General features: G+C 36.6%; 1 protein-coding gene across 2 annotated transcripts; it reads right to left on the minus strand.

Annotated features, from left to right (window-relative positions):
- Window positions 1-663: 663 nt before the first annotated feature.
- Window positions 664-13719, minus strand: LOC132645265 (uncharacterized). Of its 2 annotated transcripts, none has more exons than XM_060362164.1 (18): window positions 13428-13719; window positions 12639-12785; window positions 12452-12542; window positions 11493-11611; window positions 10567-10757; window positions 10264-10474; window positions 9087-9327; window positions 7370-7812; window positions 6794-6893; window positions 6395-6594; window positions 5459-5830; window positions 5192-5284; window positions 4895-5113; window positions 3739-3978; window positions 2949-3158; window positions 1770-2039; window positions 1445-1648; window positions 664-1196 (listed from the first exon to the last, which is right to left on the minus strand). In XM_060362164.1, the coding sequence occupies exons 1-18, from the start codon at window positions 13560-13562 to the stop codon at window positions 1041-1043; spliced, it is 3642 nt and encodes a 1213-aa protein (XP_060218147.1). In that variant the 5' UTR covers window positions 13563-13719; the 3' UTR covers window positions 664-1040. The 2 variants fall into 2 exon arrangements, with proteins under 2 accessions (XP_060218147.1, XP_060218146.1); XM_060362163.1 differs by having other exon boundaries at window positions 6395-6597.
- Between the last annotated feature and the right edge of the window lie 1064 nt (window positions 13720-14783).

Here is a 14783-nt window from a genome sequence, read left to right on the forward strand (position 1 = left end):
TATGGTACTATGGTTGTCTGTGATGATACTTTATCTAATCACTTAACCATGACAAACTATGTATAAAACACAATGCGGTAAGTATTTACTCCTATCAGTATGGTTGTCTGTTTTCATCACAGGTCAGTTCATTCGAGGTTCATTTAGGTTTCAGTTAAAACTGATACTCCCTTGGTTTTATTTTAAGTATGATTGCATGAAAAATTAAGAAAGATTGATTCGTGATGTATATCATTTGCACTTTTAGGACATCTAATTTTAGACATGTCATGAGATTTTTATAACTATAAGAACTTGTCATTAAGGGTCAATGAAAAGTACAAAACTAAAAAGACTTCAAATAGAAAAAGCCGAAAAGGGAGAAAATGACATGGAGTAGATGAAGTAACAAATACGAAGTATCACATTAATCCAATGGAACTGAATATTTGAATTCTAGGTGTCCAGCCGTGCCAATGAGTTCGAGTAATATTAGCAACATACATAGACTTGCACTATTTTAGTTATATGTGAAACATTCATCTTTAGTTTCAAATGAGACGTGTACATTTAGAATTCCTTTTTTAATATTGTAGAATAGCAAACAGTTCTCCATCTACATAAGGAGAAGCCAATAAACAAAAGCACTAAACTGCCACTACACAAACATTGAAGATGAGAGAATAGAAACAACAGAATAAGTAAGCACTGCATTGCATATTCATGCCACTATTACATCTTGTATAGAATTACAATGATATATTATCACTTCCCTAAACTACAAAAATTTGGCCAATATTTCCATTTTCAGAATGTATCTACCATGGCACACCGCGAGGCTGAGGTCCAAGGCTAACAAAAGATCCAGTGGTTGCCAAACACGTTAAAGTCTCACTTTGTTGCTAGCTGATGACAACACTTCGTCTCTGATGCTGCAGATTTATATGATATGGAGCCAAGTTTGGCAGTCAACCAAGCTTTCAGCTCTTCCAGCAAGATTGACCCGATTATCTGGGTGGACAAACTGTTTCAGGCATTGCCTATGAAGAACTAAGACCCAGTTATTCCCTGCGGATTTTCTTCTTCATTTTATCCTGCACGCGGTACCTTTCTCGTCTCTCTTCTCTCTGTCGCTTCTTTGAGAGTTGCTCTTCCTTGGTCCTTTCTGCTTCAAGTGCTTTCTTCTTCTCGTCATCTTTGAGCTTGCGCTTTTTGATCTGCAAAATGCATACGATGGGGAACGTAAAATTCATATCCAAACAGATGTAAGCTTCGACAATCAGTAAAACTGACATAGCAGAGAGGCTAAGAGAACTGTGTCACTTAAGGGTGAATTGTCCAAATAACTCTTTAAGAGCTCGCAGTTAACAGGTCCTAATGGACAAGGGACCAGAAGCTACAGCCACGAAAGTACTATACTAGTAGTAAAACCGAGTCTTAACTGCTTCAGTTGGAGAAACCATACCTTCTCATGCTGAATAAGTCTAAGATGTTGAATATTAGCAAGCACTTTACGCTCATGAGGTTCCATCACCACAGCCCTCTTATCTTCCAGAAGTGGTCGCTTTCGAGCTGGAGTATCCTTGGGCTTAGATTTGAAGGGGAGACCTTTCTGTAGTTGCTTGGGAATTACCAAGGGGTTGAACTTTTTCAGCTTTCGTTCAATTGGCTGCGTCATCAAACAACATAGCAAGCAGAGAGGCGTGTGTCAGCAGGGGAAAAAACGCACACAGAAACTGAGAATGTAAATATGAAAGTTATTAACAAATGTGTGAAATAATTTATTTCACCTTATATAATGAATCCTTGTTGACGGGCACTGGCAGATTATGTTCTCTTCTTAATTCAGCAACTGTTTTCATTCCTTGCCAAGTTTTGTCACGTGGCTGTAATGCTGTTGTCAACGGATTGTAGAAGCTGGGAACTTCAACTTGAGTCCAAGCACGCAAGAAAACAATGTCACTCATAAGGATCTTATCCTCAAACGTGCATCTAGCAATGCCTTCTTTGGCACTCCCACCCTTCTTCTTGGGAAGGTTACCGATCTCTTCTTTAGCAGCCTAAGATTAACACCAACAACACAAGTAGGGAAATGAATCAAAAACAGGAGTAAAAACCATCCCTAAAACATGTAGAACTGCTTCAACTACATCTTCACAACTTTCTGTGGTGGATAACTTTGCAACATGTGCAACTTTTGAGATGGCACCCTAAATCATCATCCTCGAAACAACATGACAAATACTATTAAGAAAATGCCAAGTCTATGCTAGAACTTACAAGAACCACAAACTAATGCTCCATGGAGAGCCCATGGGTATGGAGAGAGGAGAGTCCACAAGAAACCTCGAATAACAAGCAAAAACAGGCAACCACGGATGAAGTCCCCACCCCCCGGTCCATGTGCAGCTTTTTCTTTTCAAAGAATTCATCTTTGTGGTGTGTGTAAGTCCATGCTTTGTTAGAACATTAAAATACTAAATATCTTATGCCTCAACAAATCGACGTGTATTTATTCTATTCTTTCAATCAGGGGTAGTCAGAATCTCCAAAAGTAACATCTCATATTGTTTATTCCTCTGATCAAACGTTGTGGAATACCATCAGGATACAATTTATTTAAATTTGTTGATCCCAAAAAATTAGTACGTATAATTTTTTAATCTTGGATTGCTTGATGGTGGTTTAATATTTTGATGGTGGGAGTGAAAATGAGAAGTTGGTATCTAGACAAAGTGACAAGAAAATATCTTCTAAAGATCTCAAAATGGAAGAACGAGCTCTTTTGCTCGCCCCTATCTCTAAAGGGGCGTAAGCACTTCACTCGCTAGGGGATGGGATTCATTCCGACTTGATTATATTGTCTAAATAAGTCCTGTCACTTAACAGTCAAGCACAAGTATCCATAGCTAGAAAACCAGGAAACAAAGTGAGACAGCACTCAGATGATATCCAAAGTGGTAAACTACCTTTTTCACTTGCCCGCGAATTCCACTAACAGTTCGAACAGCTGCACCTTCAAACCTAGCTATTTCAAGATCTGAAGTGAACATGTCCTTGATAAGTGCTGTCTTCTTGAATATCTTACATGGGTGACCAACTAACTTGATCTTTTTGACTATTCGGGCTGCATGGTTGAACTCTAGCACAGTTGCAGTGGCAGTGATTCTAAAGGATGCCTGAAAAGATATAAAGACAGACAAAGGTAAAACAATCAGTACAGAGGAAGGATCAACCTGTATTTGCATAAAAATATTGACTGCAGATCTCCCACACCCTCACTCTGCTCCCCATCCAACAAAAAGTAAGCAAAAGTTAAAAAGGAAAGAAAAGGAATTTGTTCTTTGACATAAGACTGTTTACTGATAAAGCGTCTCTCAGTCATTAATTATGAAACTTTTTTTTATAAACAAGAAATCCCCGAGCCAATAGCGCAAGGATCGAAAATCGGTGAATAACGGGCCCGCTCCCTCTACCCTTCTCAACTTAAATACCAGGCTTTTGTCTACAGCAAAGGTTCGAACCCGTGACGTGCGCCTAACTCACACATCACGTGTTGTGCTCTTACCACTAAACCAAAGCCCTAGGGGCGCTTGCATTGCTAAACTGGTAAAGTTAAAACTTCCATCAAGGCAAGAATGGGAAATGGTTCCAGCCAACTTTCCATTAACGAGGCCAAGGCACCTAAATATGACACCTTACCTAATTGTTTCACAAGTACTTAAAATAAATCATAGGGAACTATAAGTGACACCTTACCTGATTGTTTGACAAGTTCTGGACAGCGATCATTCCCGTGTGTGGAGGCACAAGGGGACCCCAAAACATTGCCAGACAATGCATGTGTTCAGGAGTGTACTTGAGCATACGATGACGACCATTTTGATCCTCAATAGCATAAATAGGTACAGTTTGGTAGCGCCTCCAACCAATAGAAACAATAATTGGATCCCTAGTCTTCAGCACTTTCTTGTGCCACCTGTGCCGCTTCAACCGAACCTGAAAAAAAGACGGTTTCGTCCAGTAGTAATTAGGATGCAACTACACACTCATTCAAAAGATCGTAATTAAGATTTTTCATTCACTAAATTTAACTTTGTACAATTACATATCATAATTAAGCCTTAGCATTGATAAAAATAAATTCCACCACGATGCATTAACTTTCACAATCATGTCATTTATGCAAGAGAAACATCTTTTCTTTTTCTATTCATAAGTCATTCAAGCGTACTGCATAAATGCATGACAGGGCAGAACCTCTCACTGCTTTTCTTCAGTACTGCCTCTTGTACTTGCAGTTAGCTGTTGAGTAACAGGGACTACCAGTCAGGGTATTATAAACCTACTACTGTCACATGTTCAGAACTTTGCTAGTTAATGGGAAATTCGCTTAAACAAGGAAAGCTTTATACCTAGCTTAAACTCAATAAAACAGAATTTTGACAAAAAGAGTAAATATGTTATTTTCAGCAAAGATATCTTGTTAATCAAACAAACCTAATGGACATGCTAGTTCTTTCTGGGGCAAACTGATATCTTCCTTTCTGTAGACAAAGATGATAGGCTCTCAAAAAAAAAATTCAGGTTAAACTTCTCTCTTATGACCCTATCTGAGCAGTCTGTTGTGTCTTTTAGCGTTCATAATGCCATAACTATGTAATGGCCACTCTGACTGGATATTAATAATCCATCCATAAAACCTGTTCATAACTGAAAGCTTACAATAAAATGTTCAAGTTTTACTCATAGCTATATTGTTGAGGAGATACAAACTTCTAAAGAGGTGAATACTAGTTCTTTCATCTGTTCAGAGAAACAACAATTGGATGAGATTGAATAGCCATTTTATGGGGTAAATAAACGCTAAGAGGAAAAAAGAAACGAATGGACATAACCAAAGAGGAGCTTTTACCTGCATGTATCCAACATTTTCTTCTCCAAGTGCTAGACCTCCAACAAGAATCGGATGGCAAGGATCAAAATATTCAACCATTTCAGAAGGGACGCCATGAACTTCTAGTCTAACATAAGTTCCTGTTCTGAAACCTTCTATCTCTATCCGAGTGTCCTCATCAAGTTCATTTAGTGCTGCTAAATTAACTTGTTTCTGAAGCTCTACCTCTTCCTTCAACTGTGAAATAAGGCATGATTAGCTTTAAAGTAAATGCATCCCCACTTTGTGGTTGGCTGTAATTGACCAAAAGCTCACCTTATCATAGTACCCACTTCCATCAGCTTGACCCCGATGAGACTTTGTGTCTGGTTTGATAGCCTCATCCTCATTGGAGGAATCAGACCCACCATATGTACATAGAAGTTAAGGTCATAAACAAATTGCAAGGACAAAGCAGAAAATCACAGATCACAACTGTTCCTAAAACAGATCATAGTTAGAGAGCAGAAGTTATTTGATAAATGAATGAAAGATGAAGGGTGGAGTGGAAGGAAGAGGAAAGAAAAATGAGGTAATAAAAGGATATTGAGAATCAAATTTTGCTCGAAGTGCCAATTTCCTTAGCCTCCGCTCCTCAGCTGCTGATTCATCATCCTTGCGGATCATATCATCAGTTCCAGCATCACCTATCTCATGGCTCTCATATTTCTGACCTGATTCCAAGTCTTCAAAATCACCAAACAGATCTTCGCCCTCCTCCCCAACATCATCATTGCCATCGACATCTCTTGAGCCACCTCCACGAGCCGCTTTGGACCAGCCTTTGCTGACAAAACGGATACGGATACTTTCAATTGATTCTTGATTCTTCCAGTCAATTTGACTAGCAAAATTTACAAATTTGGAGCAGTCCTCGGCATCAATATTATCATCATCCATCCGCTCTTCTGGTTTCTGCATAAAGAAATGCAATAATTAGACAAGTCATTTCAACTCCTACCAAAATGGTAGTGATAAAATAAAAAATGACTACAGCAGCAGAAGAGCTATATTTAATTGCATTGAGAAGATTGCATCTTGTTTGGCCCTCAACTATTGATAAATATAGCTTTATTCTATTCAAATAACAACTTTCAACCTTTTGATATGCTTAGTTTGGTCCCTCCACATGACTACCACATCTTCTTCTACAATTAAGTCATTTTGATACTTCTAATGCATACACTTTAGGGTTACAAAGTAGGAATGACAAAATTTAAAGATATTACAGCATTTTCTAAATCAAGCTACCCTCAAAATACTGGATGAAAGACATGGTAGCCACGTGATTGAGTAATCCCTCTCCTTATCTTTTAGACTGTCGCTGATGGATACTCTGAAATCGTAATACTAATTATTATAGACAATGATTCCCATAACACATATAAATGGACACGCAATGTGCTTAGCTGGATATCACATGGGCCAAAAGCAAACCATCAAAAGGGTTATTTTTTGATGAGCTGTATAAGGACAAACCTTAGTTCCTTCCCCTTTTGGCACAAAGAACTCGGTATCACTTTCATCGTTTTCAGTGCCATGCTGCTGCAAGTCAGCTTTAGTAGTTGACTTGGATTCAGATTCCCCGTATACAAGCTGCATAAGATTAACATTTTGGCGCTCACGTGTCCTTTCTAACAGGAACTCTTTCCATCTTGAAGCATTGCCCGTATCCTCTCCTACTAAAAGAATAACAAAAAGGATCCAGTAAGAAATGAAAGATTTGGAGTAACTAGAAAGGGGTTGGAAAGAAAGCAAGCTACTTTACAGCAAGTTAGGAACTTCGTTTACTCCAACGCCAAGAGGATGATGAAATACTAAATGGAGATCAAAGTACCCAGAGGATGATGCCTGTACTAATAAAGATAAAAAACCTACCATCTGCATCGAAATCATTTTCCTCATCAGTGTCCTCAAAATCAGCATCTTGTGCTTCCTCATCCTGTGCATCCTCTTCGCCATCTTCTTCACTATAATCCTGGATCAAATGATATAGTATAAATACACCATATTACGCATTTCAAACTCCATTTCCACCACACGGTGAACCAGGTATACGAGAGAGTAACTTGCTTCAAAAATTAAGTTCAGAGCATATCAACAAGTGAAGACATACCAACTTAAAAAAATTAATCTGAATTAACACGTGAACAATAATATGCTCCTAAGGTTTATATCAATGATGGGAAAGGGTAATTAACGAGTTTTAGAAAACACTGTTCTTCACGAAAAGAACCTCTGTTCCCCAAAAAAACTGGCACACTTCTCAGGGCTCTTAAAGAGGTGGAAGGAAACAGGTTTATCAGGTTTCTCCAAACCAGAAAAAGGAGGCATAAGCTTTCCTCCTTAATATCTGGTACAGATAGCTGTCTACTTGTTTTTTATCCGCAATACAGAAACACCTCATAGACAAGATGAGGCACTAAGGGAAGATCATGAATGTCATACGCTTACCTTTTCATCAAAATCATTATCATTATCAAAGATAGCTTTTCTTCTCATCCTTCCATCATGGAAATCAACATGTTCCCTGAAACTATTACTAGATCCTGGGTGCTTCTTTGATCCAATAGTATCTTCTTCCTCAGAACTTTCATCAGAGGTGTTCTTCTTTGAATCCCTAGGATGAGTTCGGTCTAACTGTAGTGGTTCCGACTCATTCAAATCTTCAGCATCACTGTCTTTATCTGATCCATCGCTGTTGAGTTCTAACCCAGACTGTTCTCGCTCCGCAGGCTCCAAACCATAAGTTTGATCAGCTTTAGCAGGATTTGCTGAGGATGGATTATGTTTTTTCCCAAAAAGGGAAATAAAACTATTTTCTAACTTCTCATCAATTGAATATTTTGTGTTCTGAAGTGATTTAACTAAAGCCTCTCCAACATCATTGCCCTTCCCTGACCAAGGAGATAATACTGGTTAGTCGAAAATGACTTGCCAAAAGGTGTAACCCAAAAGATAAACAAAAACATATAGCATGTAGGAAAAAGTGATCTCAACATCCAATATTTTCCTTATTCCAGAATCATGAAGAAAACTAGCCGCAAATCCACGTGTGACACAGGTGAGAATTTTTTCATCTAAATGATAAAATGGATTTCTGTATCCAAGTGCATGCCAATAATTAAGACTTATTCGGCTTGATTAGGATTTTTGTGAGCTTTCTAAAATGGATGTACATATCCGAATATTTTAAAATCATCCAAGCGTATATTCTTCAAGGCAACAAGCGTATTGCATAGTATTTTTCTTTTCAAAAACTCCATTTTTCTCATTTTTCTGCATGTTTTTGAAAGGATCATAAGGTTATCAACAACCATTCCTGTCCTAACGATATCTAACCAATGGTAAAAAGGCGTATTTGGATTTTACTACATATAGGAATTCTCAACAACTTCTAACACGGTAACACCGTCTAAGAAAATAGGACACCCCTCCGCACGTTAACATTTGATCAGTGATGCAGCTTAGCTCTAGTCAAGAGTTCTTCATTGTCCATTGTGTGATCTGATATGATACACATGAGCAGGGGAGAATGAGAGAGACAGACAAAGAACGTGGAGGAAATGGACGACACAGACACACCACCACAAGAGTAGACTTTATAATCAAAATTTCTTCTTATTTGAGTCGCTTGACCAATAATGAGTAGAGTTCACCCGAAAATTATGATAACTGATTGGAACGGAAGGAATCCAGAGCAAGCAAAGGAAGGCAACGACATTCAAGGCCTATTAATTTGGTAATAGCAGAAAATCTAAAAGCTATATCAGTCAGTGCTGTTTATGAATAAAAACTTACTCAAACAACAAAAAAGCTATAACGAAATAGGTGTTCAGAAGAGCCAAGATTCATCAAGAAAACAGGCTAAAAACTGGGTTTCTATTTAAACCCCAACTTACACGATCTTACATGATGAGATCTGCTAAAAAAGAATAGTAATCAGCCAACCATAACTCTTTTCCCAAATGATATAGTATACACAAAGGTATCAATCAAACCACCAAGACACAAGTAAAACTTAAATTCCGGATACCAGAAGACAGCCAGTAGCATGTTGCTTATCTTGCTGAACTAACTAGGGAATGTGAATTCCCCATAAGCTAAGAAAATTTGGAATTCTTCGATTAAAAAAATTGGGATTCTTATAAACATAGTGGACATATTGTACCTTTGCGAGCCCTAACGGCAGCTGCTTCATCAACCTTAGAGAACTGGACAAAGTGATCATTTATGTTTATATACACAGCATCCTTATCGTAGAGCAGATCGCCCAATCCAGACATGGGGGCATAAAACAGCTTTTCCTTGTCCCTTAGTCCCTTCTTCTTGGCAGCAGATGGTAGAGGGCACGGATCAGGTAATGCTGTTATACCAGCCAAACTATGATCACCAACACCAGCAATATGCACCTATATTGTGAAGCGGCTTTAGAATATGGACAAGGGAGAAATAAACTGTTAAATCACTAGCTGAAACGACATATTAAAATAACTAGATATAAATAAAATGTCACTATCTTCACATGAGTCATTAACAACTCATTGAGTTTTTATCCCAAAGGCTTCCATTTTTTCCGGTCTTCTCTACTTTGTTATGAAAGGGCCATAGCTTTTTCCCTTTCACTAGTACATCTACCAATATAATTCACAAACTCTTTTTGTTGACAAGTGAATCAGATCTTATTCAAAAGAGAAATGCCAAGCACTAAGCTAGTGCTGGATGCTACAAAAGGTTCCTTGTACAAAATCTACAAAAGATTGATAGAGTCTCTCATTTTTTCCTCCTTATACATGATGTCAAGTTTACACCAAAAAGCCAAAGGTCCTAAGCATCTATACTTCAAAATCTGTACTAGTGTAATCTTGTCTTCAAGCACCTTCTACCCCTTCCATTCCAATATAATCCAGACTATACAGGCTGGGATGGTTCTTAAAAAAAAAAAAAAAAAAACTTGACAATGATAACATACAGGCTGGAATGGTTCTAAAAATTTCTAAAACTATAGCAAAAAAATTCTATATTATCCATTAGATACATAATATGCATTTGAACGTTAAGCTTGATGATTTTCCTCCAAGTCTTTGAACCAGCTCTGCGGTATTGTCACTCTTAAAGTTCATATATTTGTAGCCCGATACAGCCAACCAACATTCATAACACTTTAGGCATATTGCTATGCCATCTCTCAGAAACTATATTACTTGCAAATGACCTTAATGGGTGCATGAACCTTTGCTTCTATGCCTTTAAACGGCCAGTTCATAGTTAAATCACAATCTTATTTCACATGAAGTAGCACTAAAGGTTATTCACTGACAAATGAACGAAAAGTAAAAGAAACAAACCTTTGCTCCTTTCATCATATTACATCCACGAAGATAACCATACAAAATGACATTTCTGTCACATTTGTTGTCCATGCGCACTTTTTCAGGAGGAGTGACATCTTCAAAACGATCTACAACAATGTAAGGGTGGGACATGCGCCAGGATAAAGGAGGAAACTTCATGACAGAGATAAACCGCGCAAGATTATGCACTTCACGTTTAGAGTACCTACTCATTACCAAAATTTATTGATTTAGAAATTAAATAGAAATATTCCATTAAATCACCGCTGCATGCTATATGGAAAGCCAGGGACTTACTTCCCATGGATAAGACCAGACAAATAGAATAATTTAGCTCCATCATATATCTCAGTCCAAAATCTATGCTTTAACCGTTGCTTCGTCTTTCTAAGCTTCTTAACATCCTTGAACTGGTCAAGATGTGTAAGAACGCCCATAACTTTAGGGAATCCATGATTTTGCAATATATTAAGGAATTCAAAGGTCTCCTGCAAAAGCAATTAAATCAATCACAGGTCTACTTATAAAAAAAATTATCAGCTGAGAGAACTCATTTTTCCTAGAGGCAGTAAGTTGGCACCAATCACCAATCAGTAAATGTGAAAGGTACTGGAGAAAGAATATAACACCCTCGTAAACTACATTCCCTTGGTAACCAAGATGGAAGCATGCAACAAATGTCAATTTTAATATAACCAATTAAGTTTGTGCAAGGAATCAGACTGATACTCCCTCTGCTATTCTGTGAGACATTTTGATCAAACACACAATTAAATAATTAGCTTGACTTGCATATTAAAGTGATAGTGTTAGAAGATAACATTGAAAATAGATGTTGAAAGTGATTAGATATCATTGTGTATTGAGAATATCATGGTTTAGATTTAAATTCTTGAAGCTCATAAAGGATGCCTAGAGTAATAAAGTATTATGCTTTCTAGAAGTATTAATAATTTTTGCATGTCATGAGAGAAAATGTGTCGAATAAAATGGGACAAAGAGGATAATAAAATGGGACAGAGAGGATAAATTTGAAAGACGGAGGAATCAATTACTTACATTAATGATAAATAGTATCAGCATATAATCAATCTCACCTAACTCACTAGGAATAACCCATCCATAGACTAGAGGAGTTGCTACATATTCAATAAGAAATTACTAGAACAATGTTACGCTTATCGAGTCTTCTTTTTTTTTTTCCTTAAGAAACAAAAGCGCACCATTTCAAAGCCATAGCTACCGTCAATGAGAAGCAATGCCAAATCGGCAAACTTTGCCACATCAATCATTCCATTGATATCATTCGGACACTCTATAAACTGCAAACGTCTCCGCTTACCTACAGTGTCACAAATGAATTAACAATAATTTTTCAATACAACAGATCCACGTAAACACAATAGACTACGGCTATGGCAGTGCTGCATATATACTCTGCTAACTGATTAAGCTGACACCTTATTTTGGGACGTCAAAAGAAAAAAATAACATGATTGCCAATATTGTCCAAGCCGAAAAGCGTAGAAAAACACCAAAACCTGTTTTACGGTCTTTAAAAACAAGGCTCAACTAAAATACACACTTGGTGAAAAAAGATGCAAAATTGATGGAAATAAGACATATTCAAGACTAACCATAGATAGAGTAATTAAAACACTACATATTAAGTTAAACATATGGGAGGATAGAGACCATAGTAGTTCGTTCCAATCTATTTCGTTCAGTTTTGAGTTCGCAATTCAAATAGTAGTTCTCTTATAAGAAAAATCTAATTTCCAATTCCTAATGACTAGCACATCCATCTGTAAGAGTTTCCTTAACAGTTCACACTAAAATGATCCAGCCACCTTATGATTTAGAGTCGACGTCTAGGCAAAACTCATGAGTCTCACAACTTAACCTAGATTTTTTTTCAAATCGCCTCCTAGTGCTTCCACTGAAACGGCACATAAGCAAGGCAAAGCGTCCAGCCTGCAAAATGCCTTGCTCCCAGGCTTAAGTGCAGCTTTGACAACACTAGTTACTAAAATATTGCAATAAACAGTTTTTTTTATAACAGCAGAAACATAGTATCTCAGATGTGATTAGGTGCATCCATTCTTTCTTTCTAATATTTCCAATTATTCATGTCTGGACTAAGCTAATCAAAAAAGGAACAATGTCAGAAGCCAATCCATACCTGACACTATAGTGATGGGACCTCGAACTTCAGGTAAATTTTGCTTTGTATAGTGCTTTACAAGAGACTTAATTAGCAGAGACTTCCCAACCTAAATATAATAGCATAAACCATAAGAACATCAAATCTAAAACCCAACGAATGACGTCTAACCAAAGCTGTAAATGAAAAAACATGTGATATCAACCTTGGGAGGTCCTTGCACTACAATTACATATGGAGCTGGTTCTCCAGTAGACCGATCAATTGTCGGGACATGAAGCCTCTTCTGCTCCTTCTCTGTAGCTCGTGCTTGCAATTTCTTTGCTTTCACCGTGGAATTAAATGCAAATGCCTACACATTCACAGTATATAAGTAAGTCATTCGAAATTACTACTCCCTCCATTCCAATATAAATGAATTTCCGACACTTTTCTATGGTCCAAAATGAACGAAATTTTCAAAGTCCAAAGATGTATCAATTAATTTTTTCCAAAATTACCCTTGTCTTTAATGAGTTCTTCAACTATAATCAAATCCCAACATTGACCATCTTTAGTCTTAAGAAGAAATTGGGAGGAAGCAAAAGAGCAATATTGACAAATTATCCTTTGATTAACGTTCATAATTAGGTTTCTTATTTACAGCATTTAGAGCCTGTTTGGGTGGGCTTATGACTTTTGGCTTACTTTTGTTATTTGGACTTAAAAACAAGTGCTTAAAAGCACTTTTTTATCTAACCCCAAACACTACAAAATTGTTTAAAAACTAATTTGGCTTAAAAGCACCTAAAAATAAGCCAGTCCAAACAGGCTCATACACTATAAGTCACCAGCAATTACAGTTCATTTAGCAAGACTAAAACTTTTGAACTTGTACCAATCTACCTATGCAGTTAAATTAACACATAAATCTGTCAAAGCGTCAGTATAAACCAGTAGACAAACCAGACACATAACAATATAAGAACAAAAAAAAAAAAAAAAATAGGGTTACCTTAGGATTATGCTGCTTATTGTTTTCGTGGGAAAGACCTTTCTTTTTCTTATCAGACTTTGATTTTTTCTTGGCTGTAGGACCAGATTGACGGGACCTATGAGATTTGTGGGACTGTTCTCCATCCATAGCCATTGGCAGAACAGTAAAACTCAGTGAAAGAGGAATTAGGTTTATTGCGTTTCTAACTGGAAAACCAAAAAAGCACAGAGAAGCGGCGAAGAAGAAGGGGTTGAGAAAATACTAACAAAAGGGTTTAAAGAAGACACTGGTTATGGAAAGGGTTTAACAAGGCACTAGAGACTCTTGAAAATATATTTGCTAAACCTTTTTCTTTCATAGTGTAAAACTGTAAATGTAAAAAAATATTAAATTTTCAACGTTTGTAATGTAAGTTTAAGTCCTTGCAAATAATATTCGGTAATTTTGAATGTTGTGTCTCAATTCACTTAAGTATAAATTGATTAGATAAAATTGTTTTGAATTGATAATATTATTTATTTAAATAACTAATAATATGAACGACTTGGTCAACATTATAATTATTAAGAATTTCGGTTTTGCGTGGGGCAACAAACACAAAGGAGAATTAATATAATCAAATATTCTTGTCTTCAACAGGTAATTGTAGTCTTTAAATTTTGCCTCTCATATTTAAAATATTTAAATTTTGCTCTTTAGCTAAAACTCATACGTTTCAGTTTCAAACCCTACATAGTCAAAATTTAAAAAAAAAAAAAATTATAAGGCAGAGTTTAAATTTCGCTATGCCCCACCGGTATACAATTGTGAAGGAATTGCCAAAGTTATGTCGGACCCGACATATTTATGTCTTATGGGCAGACTTGACACAAGTATGTCGGGTCCGGCATAACTTTGGTAATTCCTTCACAAGTATTATACATTGGTCACTATATATCATTGATTTCCTTTGTTTATCACTAAATATGCGTGAATTAATTAGTTCACATCAATTCACTCTAATGATAACTCAATTTAGTGCATACTGACTTAGTATATCATATTTCCTGACTCAAAATACATCAATTTGATTAAATATATACACTGATCACTAAATATCGTTGATTTCATTTGTTTATGACTAAATATCAATGATTTCCTTTGTTTATCATTAACTATGGGTGAATCAAGTAGTTCACAGTCCATACTGACTTAGTAGATCATTTTTCCTGACTCAAAATACCATTAAATTGATTAAGTATTATATATTAATCACTAAATATCATTGATTTCATTTGTTTATCACTAAATATGGGTGAATCAAGTAGTTGATATCAATTCACTCTAATGATCATTGGATTCAGTGCATACTGACTTAGTAGATCATCTTTCCTG

The sequence above is a fragment of the Lycium barbarum genome, chromosome 6 (genome assembly GCF_019175385.1).
Source record: "Lycium barbarum isolate Lr01 chromosome 6, ASM1917538v2, whole genome shotgun sequence".
NCBI lineage: Eukaryota > Viridiplantae > Streptophyta > Magnoliopsida > Solanales > Solanaceae > Lycium > Lycium barbarum.